At 48.7% G+C, this 20,397-nt stretch overlaps 1 protein-coding gene across 5 annotated transcripts in view; it reads left to right on the forward strand.

Moving 5' to 3' along the window:
* Positions 1-20,397, forward strand: part of MAD1L1 (mitotic arrest deficient 1 like 1) — a 339,612-nt gene that overhangs the window by 233,867 nt on the left and 85,348 nt on the right. For all 5 annotated transcript variants that reach the window (XM_059897371.1, XM_059897373.1, XM_059897372.1 and 2 more), the window contains one exon: positions 18,381-18,471. In XM_059897371.1, coding sequence (XP_059753354.1) covers positions 18,381-18,471 — 91 coding nt within the window. The remainder of the gene's footprint in view (positions 1-18,380; positions 18,472-20,397) is intronic.

Raw genomic sequence — 20,397 nt, forward strand, 5'->3', positions numbered from 1 at the left:
CTCCCCCCGAGGATGGCGCTGTGTGCTGAGCCCCGCCCACTCCCCTTCCAGACTGCCAGGGGTTAGACTCTTGTTATTCTTTCTTTAAAAAACTTACTGAACAGATCCTTGCTGAGCACCCCTGCTTTGGGTCTTACACTGCCCTCGATCAGGAGGCAAGCCCCTGCCTCTGAGTGTCTGAGCACTCGGTTGGGTTCCGGGAGCGGGCGCAGCCGGACGCGGACGTGGCCGCACGGTCACCCCTCCCGCGACCCAGGCCCTGAAGCCAAACGCGCCTCCGTGGACCTGGGCCTGGGCCTGTGGACCTCAGCGAGGGGTGCCCTTTGAAAGGCAGCCGCGGCCGGCGTGAGGCCCCTAGACCCTGGTGCTCCGGGCTGAGGGCAGCCTCCCGCTGCCCCTCCACGCCACGTGCAGCTCCGCCGGGAAGCCCGTTGGTTGGCCAGCAGGACCCCTCCGCCCGGGCTGCAGGAACCCGGGGAACACGGCCCCCACAACCAAAGTTGGGCCCCTCCGCCCACCTGCTGCCCGGCTGCCAGCAGCCACGGGTGTCCCCACCCGGACCGTGCGGGGGAGCTGGGTCCACGACCCCGTCTCTCCACTTCTGGCGCTGACCCTGCAGCGGGTGGGAGGGGCTGCCTCCCCCGACCGGGCAGAGCCTCTGGGTCTGGGTCCTGGCCTGCCTCGTGCCTTCTCTCTGGAGGACTGAAGAGCCGTGTGCCGTCCGGCGTCCTGAAGTGTGACAGAGACGCGCTCTGGCGGCCCGGTCTGCGCCGTGTGCTGGACACCCGGTGACCTTTCATCTGGCACCTCCCACCCCCACCTCTCGGGAGGCGTCTTGAAGGGTTCGCTGCTCGTTTCTCGTCTTCCCTTTCTTCCACTGCGTCTCTCTGAAACTCTTATCTGCATGTTGAGTTTTCTGAATTCTTTCCGTCGTGAGAACATTTTTGATCCTATTTTCCATCTTTTGCTTCTACGTCCTATAAAATTTTCTCAAATTTATCAACCCATTCTATTTTATTTCTACTGTCATGCTGTTAGTTTCCTGAGACTTTTTTTGTAGTGTTGCTGTTGTTCTTTGAATATTCTTTTATATTTAAAATATGTTCACTGACTCTTTGATGTTAATCACGGGACTTTCTGAAGCTTTCTTCTGTCCGTACAGCCTGTTTCCTTTAAGTTGGTTTCTTTCTGTCAGCATGGTGGTTTGGGCGTAGGTCTCCTGTTGATGTTCTCCTCGAGGCCCTGGTGGTCCCAGCCATCTGCGCACGAGGAAGGGGCACCGAGCAGCTCCCGGACCCACCCTGGGCCTGCTGGACTCTGCCTGCGGCTTCCCTAGGTTGAACGTGGCCATTTCACTGGGAGCCCTCAGGACTGGCATCTGGGTCCTGTCTTCGGGGAAGACGCCTATCTGGAGGTTGGGCTGCCAGCTTCTGGGCGTGTAGCTGGGGGACAGGACCGGCAAGCTCGGTGTCACTGTGGGGACGTCCCCTCGGTCCCCTGTTGACCCGGGCAACTTTGCCCTCTACCTGGTATCCTGCCCGGAGGCCCACTGTCTTCTCTCTAAAGAAAATGAATCTCCGGTCTTCTTCAGAGGCGGGGGAGAGACACGTAAGATCAAATGCAGAAGACGATGTGCAGATGCTGGATTTTGAAAAGATCTTTAACTTCTGGTTCTGGTCACGTGGAGCAGCCGCATCATGCCCAGGTCCTCCCCCTTACAACCCAGAACCCTGCGTATCACAGCAGCCGAGGAAGACCTGGGCAGCGGGTCAGGGGTGGCCTTGAGGACCCTGGGACTTGGCGAGCTCCCGAGCTTTCTCAGCTGCCCTTTGCCTGGACCAGCAACAAGATACACACACCTCCCAGGAAGGCCTGTTCCCCTGCGAGGGGAAGCCCTCTGACGACACCGCCCACTTCAGCCAAATACCCAGGAAAAACCCGTCCGCTTCCTGCCCCTGCCCCATGGCACCAGCACCAGGCCCACCCGGCGGTGTGACTGGGCCAGCAGGGCTCACGGTGACCACGGCTGCAGCAGGCAGTGGAGTGTCAGCCCAGGGAGTGTCAGCAGGGCTGAGCCGATCCTCAGGGGCAGCGTTGGAGCCAGAGCGCGACGGCGGGGGCTGGTCACCCTTCCTGTCACTCCCCCGGCTCAGAGGGCTCGGCGCACAGCTCCTGCTCCCCACCCCGGAGCAGCGGGGCGGCCCCTGTTCCCCAGCCCTGGTGCTGGTGGACCGGTGGGGAGCCCAGCTGACGCCACCCTGTCTGCAGGGTCTGCTTTTGCAGCATCGTGTCCGCAGGGACTTGCACCTCCTCCTGAGCCGGGTGGCTGCCGCCAGGGGAAGGTTAAAGAGGATGCGGTCTCACAGCATAACGCTTGGAGTGTCCGGGATGCAGTAAAAGCCCCTTGTCCTACCCAGAAGCAGGGCAGCTGTAACATGACCACGAAAAGACAGTCAGCAGACACCAACCCCACAGTGACTCAGGTGGCGGAATGACCCGATGAGGATTTTAAAGCAGCATCGTAAAAATGCTTCTGCAAACACTTACACGTCCTCTTTAAACAAATGAAGAAATGGTAAACCTCAACAAAGAAATAAAAATTATTTGTTTTTTTTTAAAAAACCAAACAAATTATACACCTGGAAAATACAATAACCAAAATAGAAAGCTCATTGGATACGCTCCACAGTACACTGCAGACGAGAGAGAGAATTGTGAACTCGAGGGGGGCAGATCAATAGAAATCACCTCACCAGAGCCACAGGGAAGCGGACCGAAAACAAACAGGAACAGGGCCTTGGGGACCTGTGATGAGGAGACACAGTATGGCACTTTGCTTAATTGGAATCCCAGACAGGGAGAAAGGGATCGGGGCTGGGAAAATACCTTAAGAGGTAATGACTGAAAATTTCCCAAATCTGGTGAAGGGCATAAAACTACAGATTGAAGAAGCTAAGTGAAGCTCTCACAGTATAAAACTAGAGAAATCCACACCATGACACCTGCTAATTAACCTTCTGAAAATTAAACACAAAGGAAAAATCTTGAAAGAAGCTAGAGAGAAACACTGTATCATCTACGGGCACATGGATCTGAGTGACAGCGAGTTCTTCATCTGAAACTGCGGAAGCCAGAATGAAGTGCACAACATTTTTCAAGTGCTGAGAGAAAAGAACTGTCAGCCAATGAAAATATCCTTCAGGGATGAAAGGAAAGTCAAGACATCCTCAGACAAAGTGAAACTAGGAGAATTTGTCACCAGCGCACCTACCCTTAACGAATGTCTAAGGAAGCCTCCCGAGTAGGAGGGACACGGTAACAGAGGAAAGCTTGGAATTTCCGAGGGGAAGGAACAGTGGAATGGGTAAAAATAGGGAGAAGTATAAGAGACGGTCCTCGCGTTTTTCTGAAATCATACTCGAGGTCGAAAACCCGTAGCGTCCCGTGATGGTGGTGCTCAGCACACACGGAAGAAACGCACACACCAATTCTTATTTTCAAGCGGGGAGAGGGGATGGCAGCCCCAGGAGGCCAAGTCACCTACGTGTATCTTGATACCGTCAGCAACCACTGAGCAGTATTTGCAATGCAGAGTGCTCAAAACACTACAAAACTGTCCAGGTAACCCACTGGCAGGCAAGGAAAGAGAAACAGAGGAGTTGGGAACAGAGGGAATGAGCAGAGAACATATAATAAAGTGACAGATTTAAGCGCCAGCAAATCAGTAGTTCCTTTTAAAGTAAATGATCTAAACGCACCAACTAGAAAATAACAGATTGGCAGAGTGGATATGAACACACGACCCAGTTGTAGTTTATCTACAAGACTCACTTCAACGGTAACGACAGAGGTCGGTTGAAATTAAAAGGATGAGAAATGATGTACTATGGAAACATGAATGTTTTTAAAGTAGGTATGGCTTATATTAGTTGAATAATTTCAGATAAAATACTGTGGACAAAAAAGGGACGTTACATGAGGCTCAATCTGCCAAGAAGACGTAACGATCCTAAATGTGTGTGTGCCAGACGACAGAACTTCAAAACTCGTGAAGCCTAGCGATGAACCTGAAAGGAGAAATGGACAGATCCACCTGTACAGTCCAGGACCCCAACACAGCACTCTCAGACGTCGTAGAACTTCCAGACCGAAAAGCAGCCAAGACATGGAAGAACTGAACACCACCATCCACCAACAGGACCTGATCAACATCCAGAGAAGGCGCGGTGGGGCAGCGCCCAGGGCGTGGAACAGACCTCAGCAAGTTCAGGAGAATCGGCTTCACACCCTGTGTGTTGTCTGACCAGAAGGAACTCAAACCAGAAGTCAGTAACAGAAAACAACAGGGGAATCTCCTGACGTTTGCAGATTAAACAACACACTCTTAAACAAATAGCCCGAGTGCGGAAGAGGACATCTCAAAGGAGAGATAAATACAGCTGACCGATGGTGAAAGCACACCTGTCGGAGTCTGTGGGACAGGCAGAGTCAGTGCCGAGAAGGAGGGTGCACAGCACTGAACGTTTGCATTAGGAAAGTGGGGAGGTCTCCGATTTATATTCCAGCCTCGAGACCCTGAAAAAAGAAGAGCAAAATAAGCCCAAAACAAGCAGAAAGGAGGAAATAATAAAGAGCAAAATATAATGAAATTGAAAGGAGAAAAACAGAAAATTATTGAAGCAGAAAGCCGGTTCTTTGGAAAAGAATGCAATAAAATTAATAAACGTCTAGCAAAACTGACAAGTCTGGAAAGAGAAGACACAGGTCATGAGTATCGAGCGTGGACGGGGTGTCTCTGCAGGCCCTCGGCTACGTAGAGGACACAGGACACTGTGAACAGCCCCAAGCTCGCCAGATCGTTAACTGGGGGCAACAGACCAATGCCTCAGACACCAGAGACTACCAAAACTCAACCAAGATGAAACAGGTAATCTGAATCACCTTACAAACATCAAAAACTTGAATTCATGATTAAAATGTTCCCCCAAAATATGTTGCCAGGCCCATATGGTGTCCCTGAAGAATTGTAAACATTTAAAGAATAATTAACATCAGTTTTACACAGTCTCTTTAGAACACAGAAGAAGAGGTTACGGGGGGTGGGGGGCGGGGATGGGTGTCTCCGAGGAGACGGTGTGTGTGGGCTCAATGGCGGTGGTGGTTACACGCATCTGCACGTGTGACAGCGTCACGTGGAAGCTGTTTACCTCGTTACCATTGAGGGAGAGACTGAGTGAAGAGGACATGGGCCTCCTTGTACAGTTTTTGCAAGTTCCTGTAATTATTTCCTAAAAAGTGGGGAAGAAGAGAGAGAGAGACTTCCAAGCCACTTCCAGTTGGAGCCCTGCCTTCTTGCTGCCTCCAGAAGCGACTCTCGGTGATGCCGTTCCTGAGACTTTGGGTGCTTTTTGTGGTAGAAGCTTCTTGGCGTTTCCACTGCTGGTCTAGGAGTTAGCTTTTTTGTGTCATTTGCCGTTCATTCATCTGTTTTCCAACTTCTGAAGCTTTTTGGACACTGTCCCTTCTATTTTCTTTGTCCTTTCAGGAGCAGGCCTCAAAAGAAGTAAGGAAGACCTGTGCTCTTGTTTTAATGGAATTTTGAGAGAGGTTGCACTTAAATGTAAATGTTGGAACCGGCATCTTTAACTGAACTCTTTGGCATTTTTTTCTATTCATAAATATTTTATACATAGTGAAATCCACATCATTTAAACTCTGTTTCTCCACTTTGTATTATAACACTTTCCCATGTTTTTACAGACTTTGTGTAAATATTAACATATAGTTTGTTCCGTAATGCAGTTGGCTAATCCACTTCTGGAGTTTGAGTTATTTTCACATTTTCAGCTGTTAAGAACAAACCGTGATGAACATCTCTGTGCATTAACTGTTGGCCATGTTTTGACATATGGGCAAGCGTACTTTCTGGGTCCCAGAAGCTCGACGGTGCTTGGGCTGTCTTGTACCTAGGATTCCAACGCCTTATGGTTTTGAAAGTGGGGACAGTTCCCCCCTCCAGCAGCAGTAGTAACAATTGTGCCAAAGCAGCTGACGTTCACCCAGTGCTTTCTGTGGGTCAGGCCCTGCACCCTGTGCTTTCTCTGCGTTAGCCTATCGATTCTTAGGGATTTAAATCCCGAAGAGGGATTTTAAAATACCTGTATCATTGAGGCATACTCTGCATACAGCAGGATGCATCCCTTTTAATGTCCAGTGTTGCGAGGGTGAGGTACCCAGGGGTGGGGCTGTGGTAGTCGTCCACCCAGAAGGCAGGTCTCAGATAGTGTGTTGTCTTTGGAGAAGCTTAAAACAGTGATTAAACCAAATAAAAGCCAGTCTGCTTTTGATTATTGCCATGCTCCTTCAGTTCTGAAGAATGTCAGTAATAAAATACTCCTCCTCCGCCACCTCACCAGACACCACAGTCACATTTGACAAATATGTATTCATGCTTGTATTCACCATTACAATAAGGCACAGACTATATCCTAGGAGACTTTTTATTTTTTACTATTAACATTATTATGTAGTAAAATTGTCTCCTTCTTGGTTTACAATTCTATGAATGTTAATTACTTACCCCTTAATCAGAGTATAAAATAATTCCATCACTTCAAAATCCTCCTCACGCCGTCAGTTTATAATCGCCCACCTACATACCCATAATCCCCTGGCAACCACTGATCTGTTCTCCATCCCTACAGTTTTGATTTTTTCTCAGTGATGTCCTATAAATGAAATCCTACAATTTGTAGTCTTTTGAGACTGGCTTCTTTCACTCAGCATAAGTGAGATTCATCCAAGATGTTATCTGTGTAAAGTTCATTCCTTTCTGAATACTGTAGCTTTCAACCAAGTTTTGAAACCAGGAGGTGTGAGTTTTCCAGCTTTGTTGTCCTTTTCCAAGATCGTTTCGACTTCTCTGACATCGTAACATCAATATTAAGTCTTCCTATTCATGAACATGGAATGTCTCCCCATTTATTTAGCTTTTCTTTAATTTCTATTAGCAGTCTTTTGCAGTTTTCGGTGTACAAATCTTATACCTCCCTGGGTAAATTGATTCCTAAGTAGTTCGTTCTCTTTGATGCTCTTGTAAATGGAATTATTTTCTTAGATTTCTTTTTCACATTGTTCATTGCCACTGTATAGAAATATAACTGATTTTTATTTATATTGAAATATATTAGTCATTCCAGCTAAAGGTTTGTCGACTTTGTTGATCTTTTCAAATAACCAACTTTTGGTATTGTTGATTTTTTACTGTTTTTCTGTCCTCTGTGTCATTTGTCTCTGCTCTCATCTTCATTATTCTCTCCCTTCTACCACCTTTAAGTTCAGTTTGCTCTTCCTTTTCTAGTTTCTTAAGGTGTACAGTTAGGTTATCGATTTGAGATCCTCCTTTTGTAATGTAGGCACTTAAGGCTATAAATTCCCCCAGAACATTGCTTTCACTGTTGTCTTGTGTTTTGTTTTTATTTTATTTTCTCCAGGTATTTTCTAATTTCCTTGTGATTTCTTCTCTAATCTGTTGGTTGTTTAAGAGTCTGTTGTTTAGTGTTCACATATTTGTTTTCCAGTTTTCCTTCTATTATTGGGTTTTACTTTCATCCCATTGAGTTAATTCCATTAGATCAATAAATTTAACTTCTGAGACTTGTTTTGTAGCCTAACATATGTAGTCTTTTCTGCAGAGTATCCGTGTGCACCCTGCAAGAATGTGTCCTCCGCTGTCGGGTCTAATTGATTTACAGGTTCCCAAGCACTCTGCGTCCTTGTTGTAGTTGCTCCTTTTTATAGCTGGGTAATATTCCACTGATGGTTATGCCGCAGCTATAAAAAATTTATCCATTCACTTGCTGAAGGATATTTGTGTTGTTTTCAGCTTAGGGCAGTTGTGACTAGGACTGCTATAAACATTCACGTGCAGGTTGTTTGTGGGCATAAGTTTCCATTTCTGCAGGGTAGACACGCAGGAGTGGAATTTCTAAGTAATGTGTTAAGTGCATGTTTGGCTTTGGAAAGTGGTTTGCTGGTTGCTTAAACAGAATTGTGTGAGAGTTTGGGTTCCTCCTTGTCAGCGCTTGCTATTGTCAATATTCTTATTTTAGCCCTTCTGCTGAGTGTGTAGTGTATCTCACCATGGTTTTCTACTTGTATTTCCCAAGTGGCTACTGATGTTGAACACCTTTTCATGTGCTTAGTTGCAACCTGTTTAACCTTTTTGGTGAGGTATCTGTTCATATATCTCACCTGTCTTTTACCCAGTTGTTTTTTGGTTGTTGTTTTGTTTTTTAACTTATTGTTGAATTTTCAAATTCTTTATGTATATTGGATACGTATTTGTCAAATATGTGGTTCGCAAATATTTTCTCTTAGTCTGTACTTTATTTTCATTATCTTACCAATGTCTTAAAACAAAAGTTTTAATTTTTGAAAAAGTCCAATTTATCAATTTTTAGATGTTGAGTCTGAAAACTCCTTGCCTAGCCTTGAGTATCAAAGACGTTCTTCTATGTTTATTTCTTAAAATTTTCTAGTTTCACATTTTACATTTAAGTTTCTGATCCATGTTCAGTTAAATTTTACATAAGATGTGAGGTTTAGGTGAAGATTTACTTTTATTTTATTTTTGCCTAAAGAAGTTTAACTGCTTCAGGACAATATATGGTAAAGGCTGTCCTTCCTTCATTGAATTGCTTTTTTATGCCTTTGTCAAAAATCGGTTGGGCATATTTCTCCTCTCTTTCTGGATTCTCCATTTTGCTGTATTGATCTAAGTATTTATCTCATCACCACTGTCTTGACTACTGGTAGCCTTGGGGTGAGTTTTTAAAATCTGGTAGTGTGACTCCTCCAATTTCATTTGTCTTTTTCAGAGTTGTTTTAGCTATTCTAGTTCCTTTGACTTTCCATATAAACTTTAGAATTGGTTTGTCTATATCTGCCCCCAAAAAATCCTGCTGGGGTTTTATTGGCGTTGAGTTAAATCTTTACATCAGTTTGGGAAGAATTGACATTCTCCTTATGTTGGGTCTTCCATTCCATTAACACAATATGTATCTATTTATTTACATGTTTGATTTCTTTCATCAGCATTTTGTATTTTCAGTATACAGACTCTGCATGTTTTATTAGATTTATACCTAAGTATGTCTTTTTATATCAGTTGTACATTTTGTTTTATGTCGGCTTACTATTATATAGAAATGATTGATTTTTGAGTTGTTCATCTTGTATCCTGCACCTTAACCAAATTTACTTATCAGTTCTATGAGGGTTTTTTTTTTTTTTTAATTTTTATTTATTTATTTTTTATTTATTTATGGCTGTGTTGGGTCTTCGTTTCTGTGCGAGGGCTTTCTCTAGTTGTGGCAAGTGGGGACCACTCTTCATCGCGGTGCGCAGGCCTCTCACTATCGCGGCCTCTCTTGTTGCGGAGCACAGGCTCCAGACGCGCAGGCTCAGTAATTGTGGCTCACGGGCCTAGTTGCTCCGCGGCATGTGGAATCTTCCCAGACCAGGGCTCGAACCCGTGTCCCCTGCATTGGCAGGCAGATTCTCAACCACTGCGCCACCAGGGAAGCCCTATGAGGGTTTTTTTCGTCTTTATTTTTGGTTGATTCCTTGGGATTTTCCTGCACAGGTACTCTTATCTGTAAATTGTCTACATCAGTTTTATATCTTCTCTGAGTGGGGTGCCTTTGGTTAAGACTTCCAGAGTGGTGTTGGAGTGAGGAGGGCAGACATCTTTGCCTTGTTGCTGGTCTTGGAGGAGCACCTGGTCTTTCACCGTTAAGAATGATGTTAGCTGTAGGTTTTTTTGTAGATGTATCAGGATGTTATACGTTCCCTTCCATTCTTGATTTGACTTTTATTCTTATAAAAGTTTATCACAAGTAGATGTTGAATTTTGTCAAATCCTTTCTTTTTCCTTGAATAGATTGATACAATTTTGTGTTTTTTCTTCTTTAAACTGTCAGTATGGTAGATTATACTGATTTATTTTTCAGTGTTGAGCCGGCCTGACATCACGAGATAAACCCTCCTTGGCTGTCATGTAATGTTCTTATGTGTTGCTGGATTCAACTTGCCAGTGCTTTGTTGATGATTTTTGGTCCATATTGTGAGGGATACTGGTCTGTGGGTTTCATTTATTGTTCTGTCCTTTTCTGGTTCTGTGTGAGCATAATGCTGGCCTCGTGCAGCAAGCTGGGAAGTGCTCCTTCTCTTTTCTGGAAGAGACTGTAAAACCATGTAGGCCTGGGTATTTCTGTTGTGGAAGGCCTTTAGAAGGGTCGGGTTGTGGGTGCTTTGTCGGGCGACTTGGCTGGACCGAGGGCAGTTGTCCGTGTGGACGCGCTCCCGCGGAGCCTCCCATTCCTGGTGCTGCCGCTTGGCCTCTTCGCGATTTTTCCCTTTGCCGGTCTTGCTGGAGCTTTACAATTTAATTGGTCTTTTCAAAGGAACAGTGTTGGGTTTCGTTCATTATTCTCATTGTTTTTGTGTTCTCAGTTTCATTGATTTCTGCTCTTTATTATTTCCTTCCATCTTCTTGCTTTGGCTGTATTTTTCCCCTCTTCTAGTTTCTTAAGGTGGAAGCTTAGATTATTGATTTGAGATCTCTCTTGTTTTCTAATGTAAACGTTTAAGGCTACAGATTTTTTCTAGGCACTGCTTCAGCTGCATCCCACACTTGCGATCTGTCATAGTCTCATTTTCATTCAGTCAGTTTGTATAGTTCTCATTTTTTTTAATTTGCTAAGGTTTGTTAAATGCCCCAGGAACATGCTGTGTCTTGGAGAATGCTTTATCCGTACTTGAGAAGAATGAGTGTCCTGTTGTGTTGGGTGGTATGTTCTGTAAGTTCCTGTCAGATCCCATCGGTTGACAGTGTTGTTCAGTCCTGTGTGTCTTTGCTCATCTTCTGTCCACTGTTCTAACTCCTTAGCAGGAAGCTTTGAAATCTCCAACCATACTTGTGGATTTGTCTGTTTTTCCTTCCAGGTCTGTCATTTTTCGTTTCATGTATTTTGAAGCTCTGCTTTTAGGGGCATGTTCATTTAGGGTTATTGTGTCTTCTTGGTGAATAAACCGTTTCACACGTTTGTCATTCCTCTTTTTTGGGGCGGCCACCATCTGGTTATCGCCTCTGAAGTCTCCTTTGTCCAGTATTCATACAGCCACCCCAGCGTACATTCTTCCTTCCTTCCCTCCTTTCTTTCCCTTCTTTCTTGGCAGCTGTTCGTTTCGGAATAATTGTTGGTTTATAGGAGAGTCGCACAGATAGTACAGAGCGCCCCATGTGCTGCTCGCCTTTGTCCCTCATTATCAACGTCTTCGTTTCCCTGGCATTTGTCACAGTCAAGTCACAGTTAACTGGTCTGCGGCCTGTGTTCACCGGTTTGTTTACCCAGCAGCGTCCAGCCCAGTGTCCAGCCCAGGGCACCACCTTGGTCTCAGCCGTCTCGTCCCCCCGCCTCCCCTGCTCTCTGCCAGTTTCTGGGTCTTTGTTTTCCGCGACCTTGGCTGTGCCAGCACCCCCAGCCCACGTTTGTCTGACGTGTTCTGCGGCGAGGCTGATGGGTGGCTTTTGGGAAGATGCTGGGTTTGGGGTTTTGTGCCTTCTCATCGCATCAGATCAGGGGTACGTCCTGTTAACGGTTCCTGCTTCATTTTCATTTCACCTTTTGTCGCCAACAGTCAGGAGGGACCAGGACACTCTCTCTGCACCGTGCTTAGCGGTCTCCTCGGCTCAACAGCTCCAGCGTTCCGCCTTCCGCAGAACCCGCGCGGCTCAGCCTCGCCCTTTGCGACCTAGTGACGCGGCCCCCACCCTCCGCTTCGCTTCCCCTGGCCCGTTCTTCCGCCCCCAGCTCTCACCACAGTCGCCCTCCGCGTCCTTGTTTCTGGCAGCCGCCTCCCGCCCCGGCCAGCCTCTGCCCAGGAGCCCGTCGCACGTGTTTTACGTGTTTGTTACGGCAGCACCTTCTCGGCGCCCGCTCAGGCCCCCGTGACAGACACCACAGCCCGGGCGGCTTATACAGCACACTTATTTTCTCACAGTTCTGGAGGCCGGGAGCCTGAGATCGGAGCGTTGGCAAGTTTGGTTTCCCCTGAGGCCTCCTTCCTGGCTTGCTGACGCCTTCTTGCCACGCCCTCACAGGGCAGAGAGCGCGAGCAGGCTCTGCTGTCTTCCTACCAGGCGCCGGTCCCACCATGGGGGCCCCCCTCGCGGCCTCGTCTGACCCGTCACCCTCCAGGGGCCCACCTCCAAATATCACACCCGGGGTTGGGCTCCAACGTGTGAATTTGGGGGACCCAGTCGTTCAGTCTGCAGCAGGACACCCCCCTCCTCGTACGAACGACTCCAGAGCTGGTGCAGTCCATCTCCCCACGCTCGAGCCTCTGCTGCAGGTGCAGGACAGGGCCGGTGGTGCCTGCGGTGAGCCCGACGCTGGGGACACGGAGCAGACCATCCAACAGAGGGGATGGCCAGGCCCACGGGGACAGAGCGGCTGCCGAGCCCTGGGCAGGCGGTCGGGCAGGAGGCCAGCAGGCAGGGTGTGGGGGCCGGGACCAGAGGGCAGTCAGCCTGGGCAAGTGGCCTCCCGGACCAGGTGCTCTTTGCCCAGCTGTCCTCTAGTTCCGCCCGCTGTCCCCTCCAGCACCAGGAGCCTGACCCCTGGCACCCACCCCCGCTACCCTGGGTTTTAGTTCTGCAAAAACAATCATTCTTCCCTCAGAAGTTTTCCAGGGTACATGGTACATTCATTACCAAATGTTTTTTTAAGGAAGATAACAAACACCCCTTTCTCGCTGATTTCTCCTGACACACACACACGCGCGTGCACACACACACACACGCCTGCTTTGATTGGCTTCGTCTTCTCGAGAAATGATCTGGGATGTCATCCAGTTTATGTAATACCCTCCGTGTTTAAAAAACTCGGAGTTAGTCAATTTCAAGACACTTTCGCCAGACCTGATTGCTTTGAACAGTTGGAAGGCAGACCAGCATTCTGAGCTTTTGAGCAAACATGCACCCGCACTCATTCATTCGTTCTCTCCCCCTCCCCCTCGGTGAGAAAGCAGTCTGCCTCAAAGGAGGACGAGGAGGAGACGGCGCCCGTCTTTAAGATGCACAGCTAGTGCTGTTGGCGTGGTTTGCTCTCCCACAGCTGGGACGGGTTCTAGCGCGCCACTTATTAGCAAGTCTGCTGCCACGTGCACGTGCTTATTTGAGTTTAGACCGGAGAACTTTCGCTCACGAGCCTTCAGAATCCATAATACCTGTTTCAAGAGGGGCCTTGCGGGGCTCTCATGCAGCCTGCCCCTGAGATGCAGAGTCCTCCTCCGGAAGCGGCTTCCTGGCGGTGACCTGGGCACTGACCACCACCGCCCCGCAAGCTCACGGGGATGCCTCGCCGAGGCCGGGCGGGTCACACCTCCGAGTCGTCCCTCTGAGAAGCACTGACCTAGAGGGTAAGGACATCGGCCCTGGAGCCCGACTACCGGGGTCCCTGTCCTGGGTACCGGATGGGCCGCTTCCCTGTGGTCACTTAGCCTCTGTGAGCCTCAGGTTCCCCTGAGAAAACTAGGGGATGGGATGGGACCTGTGTGGAGCACTGGCCTCCCTGGGTGCCAGAGACTCTTCCTCAGCTCCCCGCGGTGCCCGCAGCCCTGCCCGCACCTGCGGCTCAGCGCCGCTCGGGCGCTCCTGCAAGGGACAGGGTGACCCGCCAAAGGCATGGGTGCGGCGTGTGTCTTCACAGTTGTGGGCTGCACGTGTTAAGTGTTCAGCTGGATATATTCTCTCTCTCTCTCTCTCTCTCACACACACACACACACACACACACACACACACACACACACCCATGGAACCACTCAAGATAGTGGGCCTGTCCTTCGCCCTCAAACATTCCCTCTGGCTCGATTATAACCCTGCCTCCCCCTCCTCCCCTCCGCCACCCCAGGCAGCTACCAGTCTGCTTTCAACCACCGGGGGGCGGTGGGCACGTCACGAAGCTGTGTGTTATGGGAGCTGTGCAGTGTGTACTCTGGCCTCTCTCTCTGAGCGTAGTTGTCTTGAGACAGCACGTGTGTGTCCCAGCGGTTTGCCCTTTCTCTCTGCTGAGCCTTATTCCCCTGTGCGCATACACCACTGTTCGCTCACGTACGCCCTTGCCGGTGGACGTCTGGTTTGCCCCAAGTTTTGGCTGTGGGAATGAAGCTACTCTGTGTTACACACCAAGTCCTTGTGTCCCTTCTTTTCTCCCGGGGGAACACTGCAGCGGGGGATGGCTGGTAGTTGCGTGAGTAACTCTTTAAGAAGCTGTCTTCCAGAGTGGTTGTACTGTTTCACGTTCCCGCTCCGGTGGACGAGAGGTGTGGGTTCTCCTCGCCAGCACTTGGTGTGGTTGGTCCTCCCCATTTTAATCCTTCTGGTAGATGCGTGGTGGCGTCTCACTGTGGTTTAAGCTTTTATGTCCCTATTGGCTAATGATGTTGGGCACCTTTTCACGTGCTTGTCATTGTATATCTTCTTTGGTAAAATGTTCAAACTTTTGTCCATTTTTTATTTGATTACTTATTTGCTTGTTGTTGAGTTTGGAGAGTCCTTTATACAATCTGGATACGAGTCCTTTATCAGATATTGGCAAATCTTTTCTCCCATTCTGTAGATTGTCTTTTCATTCTCTTCATGAAGTCTTTTAAAGAGAAGTTTTATCGGTTTTTTTTTCTCTTACATATGATGATTTGCATATTGTAGCTATGAAATCTTTGCCTATCCCAAATCCACAGACTTTTTCCAGTATTTTTAAGCAATTTTATGATTATTTTACGTGTAGGTTTATTAACACCTTGAGTTAGGTTTTTTTTTATTGTTGTGATAGTTTCAGGTGTACAGCAAAGTGATTCAGTTATACATACATATATATATATGTCCTTTTTCAGATACTTTTCCATTACAGGTTATTACAAGATACTGTACATAGTTTCCCTGTGTTATATAGTAGGTCCTTGTTTATCTGTTTTACATATAGTAGTATGTATCTGTTAATTCCAAACTCCTAATTTATCCCCCCCCCTTTCCCCTTTGGTAACCATAAGTTTGTTTTCTAAGTCTGTGAGTCTGTTTCTGTTTTGTAAATAATTCGTTTGTATCATTTTTTTTTAATTTATTTTTATTATTTACTTTTTTATTTTTGGCTGCGTTGGGTCTTCGTTTCTGTGCACAGGCCTTCTCTAGTTGCGGCGAGCGGGGGCTACTCTTCATCGCGGTGCGCGGGCTTCTCATTGCGGTGGCCTCTCTTGTTGCGGAGCATGGGCTCCAGGCGCGCGGGCTTCAGTAGTTGTGGTGCACGGGCTTAGTTGCTCCACGGCATGTGGGATCTTCCTGGACCAGGTCTCGAACCTGTGTCCCCTGCATTGGCAGGCGGATTCTTAACCGCTGCACCACCCGGGAAGTCCCTGTATCATTTTTTAAGATTCTACATGTAAGTGATATCATACGATGTTTGTCTTTCTCTGTCTGACTTACTTCGCTTAGTATGATAATCATCAAAAAAATCTACAAATAGTAAATGCTGGAGAGGGTGTGGAGAAAAGGGAAACCTTCTACACTGTTGGTGGGAATGTATAATAAATTGATGCAGCCACTATGGAAAACAGTCTGGAGGTTCCTTAAAAAACTAAAAATAGAGTTACCATATGATTCATCAATCCCACTCCTGGGCATATATCTGGAAAAGATGAAAACTCTAATTCGAAAAGATACACGCACCCCAGTGTTCATAGCACTGGTCACAATAGTCAAGACATGGAAGCAGCCTAAATGTCCACTGACAGATGAATGGATAAAAAGATGTGGTACATAAATACAATGGAATATTACTCAGCCATAAAAATGAATGAAATAATGCCATTTGCAACAACATGGATGGACCTGGAATTAGTTTTTGTTTTATACAAAATACAGATTTTAGGGATTGTTCCAGCACCATTTGTTGGAAAGGCCATCCTTTCTACCCTGAATTCCCTTACTGTATTTATCCCTAAAAGTTGTCTATGTGTGTATATTTCTGTTTCTGGACTCTGTTACATTCCATGGATCTATCTTCAGGCCAACACTGCTTTGATTACCTTTGCCTATTTTTCTGGCTTCTTTTGAATTACTTGGGTGTTTTTTATGATACCATTTTATTTCCTTTTTTGGCTTATTGGTTGTAACTCTTTGTTTTTTTTTATTTTAGGGGTTGCTCTAAGGTTTTTAATGTATATCTTTCACTTATCACTGTCTACCTTCAGGTGATACTATACCTTTTCACATATATAATATAACCTTACAGCTGTGTATGTCTGTTTATGCAGCCTTTATGCTGTTGCTGTCATATATTTTACTTATATTTATGTCTGAAAACCCCAATATATTTATTAGTTTTGTTTAAACAGTCAATCTCTTTTAAAAATAGTAATTTAAATATTTCTAAAAGATTTAAATAATATGAAAAACCATATTTCTGCCCACGTAGCTAAGATTTCCGTTGCTCCTCACGCCTTTGTGTGGCTTCTCCTTCCCTTCTGCCTGAGGATTTCGCTTGACATTTCCTGTAGAGCAGGCCTGCTGGTGATAAATTCTTTGTTTTTGTATGTCTGAGAACATCTTTATTTTGCTTTTGTTTTTTGAAAGATATTTTCAGTGGGAATAGAATTCTAGGTTGACATTTTTTCATTTCTTCTAGTATTTTAAAGATTTTTCTCCTCTTTCTCCTTGCAGTGTCTGTGCTGAGAAAGCTGCTTTGTTCCTCTGTGGGTAACATTTCCTTTCTGTGGCTGCTTGTGGGATTTCTTTATCACTGGTCTTGAGCAGCCAGATCGTTCGTGCACTGGGGCTGTTTTCTTCATGTTTCTTGTGCTCGGGTTTGTGTAGCTTCTTGGGTCTTTATACTTTCGTCACATTTGGAAACTTCTTGCAGTATTTTTCTGTCCCATCCCCACCCCCACCACCACCACCACCACCGCAGGGACTCCAGTTGCACGTAAATTCACCTTCATGAAGTTGCCCCACCGCTCAGCAATGCTCCTTCCAGTTTTAAAGATCGATTTTCCTCTCTGTTTGCTAATGTGGATAGTTTTTATCGCTCTGTCTTCAAGTGCACTAAACTTCTGTCCTGCAGAGTCTAATCCATCATTAATATCATCCAGGATTTTTCATCTCAGACACTGTAGCTTCCACCTCTAGGAATTCGATTTGGTCTTGTTTATATCTTCCATATCTGTCCTTAACTGCTGAACAATGGAATATTATTCCTCTATTCCAATAGCTTTTAATAACTGTTTCAATGTCCTTAGATGCTGATTTAATGTCAGGCTATTCTCTTCATTGTGGGTCATATTTTCCTACTTCATGCCCAGTAATCTTTGATTGGATGGCAGGCATTGTGAGTTCTAGCTTGCTGGGTTCTGAACGTTTTTGTGCTTGTATAAATCCTGTTGAGCGTGTTTCAGGGATGCACTTAGGTTTCTCGGGAAGAGTTTGGTCCTCTCAGATCTTGCCGCTGTGATTTGCTGGGCCAGCCTGGAGCAGGTACCAGTCTGGAGGCAGTTACCTCCCATTCCCGAGCCAAGACCTTCCTGAATTATCCATGAAGCGTGAGTTTTCCATTCTGGCTGGTGGAAAAGGCTCTGTTCCTTACCCTGTGTCAGTGCTGGGAACTGCTTCCTTGGCATTTTTTAATTTTAAATCGTATGAATATGGTTGCTATAAAAAAATTAAATTTAAAAAGGAAGACAAAAATAGGCGCCTTCTTACGATGAGCTGCAACCTACCTGCATGCCTGCTTCGGCCACTGGCCTTGCTTGGCCTCTGGGCCTTCAGGGTAAGAAGAGCCTGCTTCTACACCTCGTCCGGGTGGTCCCCCAGCCTCCAGCCACCAGCTGTGTCCACAGCGCACGTCGGAGAGCTTCCCTGTCTTTTCGTCGTGCTTGGAGACCCTCTTCAGGGCATTCTCTTGATTCTCGCGACCTCTCCGGTGCGCGGTCACACTTGTGGGGGTGGACTGATGGGCACCGGACACGTACAGGGCCACCGTGCCACTGTTAGTTCTCCTCCCTGCTCCCTTCCGGTCCTGGTCAGCGAGGGCCCCACCTCTCCCCGCGGCAGAAGCTTCCGCCCCGGAATAGATGCCTTGGCTGCACTCCCCCATCCTGGGCTTGTGTAGTTTTACAGTTTTTCCATAATGTCATCTCTTCATGTCACGTTTCTACAAATGTGTACTTGGCAACGAGCCTTTTAACCGTCTTGTAACCTTCCCCCTTTTCCTCCCCAGAGGGCGGGCTACAGTGGGGCTCCTGTCACGGGTCTGCTCTCCTTGCAGGTTGAAGGTTGAGGAGCTGGAGGGGGAGCGGAGCCGTCTGGAGGAAGAGAAGAAGGTGCTAGAGACGCAGCTGGAGCGGCTCACCCTGCAGGTGAGCTCGTCCGGGGCTTGCCCTGCCCTCCTCTTTTCTCCTGGGTTTTGCCCGAGGTTCCTGCACCCCAGCCATCCCACTTTCTAGCTGACCAGACTAGACTAAACCAGGGGCCTGTCCCCCACCCAGGCCCCTGGCTGGCCGAGAACACCCGTCCCGAGCCAGCAGGAGGGACAGCCTGCCCCGGGTGGCGCTGCCCCCAGCCCCCCGCCCCGTCCGCTTTCTTGGTCTCCGTCTTGTTTTTCCCGACCGCTGGCCACAGTGAGCCCACAGTCTGGCCTCTGCGTCACCCGCGGCGGGTGTGGCGGGCGTGCCCCCCTGGGAGGAGACGCCAGCAGAGGTCCTGGGTGGTTTGGGGTGTATCCAAGCCCGTCCGCATCTGCCTGCAGTTGTGAAGTCGGATTGCTATTTGCACTGTTCTGCTTTTGCTTTGCTTTTCATTTTTATCCTCCTGTCTAAATTGTTCCATGGCAGGAAACCTGCAGGTTAGTGATTACCCAGATTTTGGACAGGCCGTTGATTTTTCTCTTGGCATCTATTAGAGGCAAATCAAATCTCCTTTTTATTCCTGATTCCTGGAGATGGGAGAAGTGACAACCTTGATAAAACGAGGCGCCGTGAGCCGCGGATGGGCCGTACTCAGCTCCGGGACCTGTCACCTTGTACCATTTTAATTGGGCCACAGTCCTGCTGGGAGAGCTGGGCTGCTGGCGGGTGAACCCCCGGCCGCCCGGCAGTGGTGCCGTGGCAGGGCAGGATGGGGAGTCTTTCTGGGTCCTTAGTTGAGCTCAGCCTGAGGTCACGGCTGATGGCTTCCCAGGCCTCTGATTGGGGCTCAGTGAGTGCTGCCGAAATCGATGTTTCCTTTTTCCTGCTCCAGGGCTTCAAGGCCTGTCACGAGGAGCCTCAGTGGCCCTTGGTGATGGTGTCGAGGGTCAGGCCAGGTGAGAGGTGCAGTGAGCACCGTCAGTGGATGTGGGGAGACGGGGCCGGCGTTGGGGGCCCCCAGCTCGAGCCTTCCAGTGTGGGAGGTTCGGGCGGGTGGTGCCCAGTCCAACCCGCGCTCCGCGGGTGGGGTCAGCGACGTTGGCCGTGTCCAGCCTCCTGGGCTCCACGTGGACCTCACGCAGGGTGGGGGCCTGGCTGTGCGTCCTGGAGCCGTGCACGGCCAAGGCGACAGGTGGCATCCGTGTCAGCCTGGGGAGGGCATGGGCCAGTGTCTGCGCCCTGGTGTGGCCGGGCTCTCGGCACGCAGGTTTCTGTCTGTGGAAGTGGGGGGGGGGGGGGGGGGCGCACCCGGCCGGCAGTGGCCACACGCAGCGCCGAGTGTGTGTGTGAGCAGCTGCCCCCGGCGTGGCCGGAGGGTGTGGCGAGTGGGTCCTGGTTTCCAGGATCCTGGGGGAGCAGATGTTCGCACGGTGATGTGCGCACCTGCCGTTGTTCCCAGGGCGCGCGGCCGCCGCCTCCCTCACCCCCAGCCGTGGATATCCTGGAGCCACGTCCGGGGGTGTGAGGCCCCGTCCCCGCCGTGGGCGCTCGGGTGGCCCCCGCACCAGGCGCAGTCCCGCCGCACTGGTTCTCTCCACCTGCTTTGAGCCCGGGGCCTTGTGCCGCCCCTCCAGCTCTGCGGGTCGCCCAGATCTTGAGACAGCAGCAAGCAGAGGCTCCTGGGCGCTCTGTCCCACGTCACAGCCCCTTTCTCCGTGTGGCCAGTTCCAGCTTGAGTCCCAGAAGGCTCTCGGGAGCATTCCCGCCCCTGGCACAGGGCTCGTTTCAGAAAGGTCCTTGTGATGGTGGGGGCCGAGTCCTGTCTCCTGACTCACCATCTCAATCACAGGTGCCACGGGCCTCTGCTGTGTGCTGACCCCGTGCTCCGTGGGCCCTGGGTTTTCTCGTTAGGCCTCCTGTATCTGTGCCCACCCACAG

The sequence above is a fragment of the Balaenoptera ricei genome, chromosome 15, assembly GCF_028023285.1.
Source record: "Balaenoptera ricei isolate mBalRic1 chromosome 15, mBalRic1.hap2, whole genome shotgun sequence".
Taxonomy (NCBI): domain Eukaryota; kingdom Metazoa; phylum Chordata; class Mammalia; order Artiodactyla; family Balaenopteridae; genus Balaenoptera; species Balaenoptera ricei.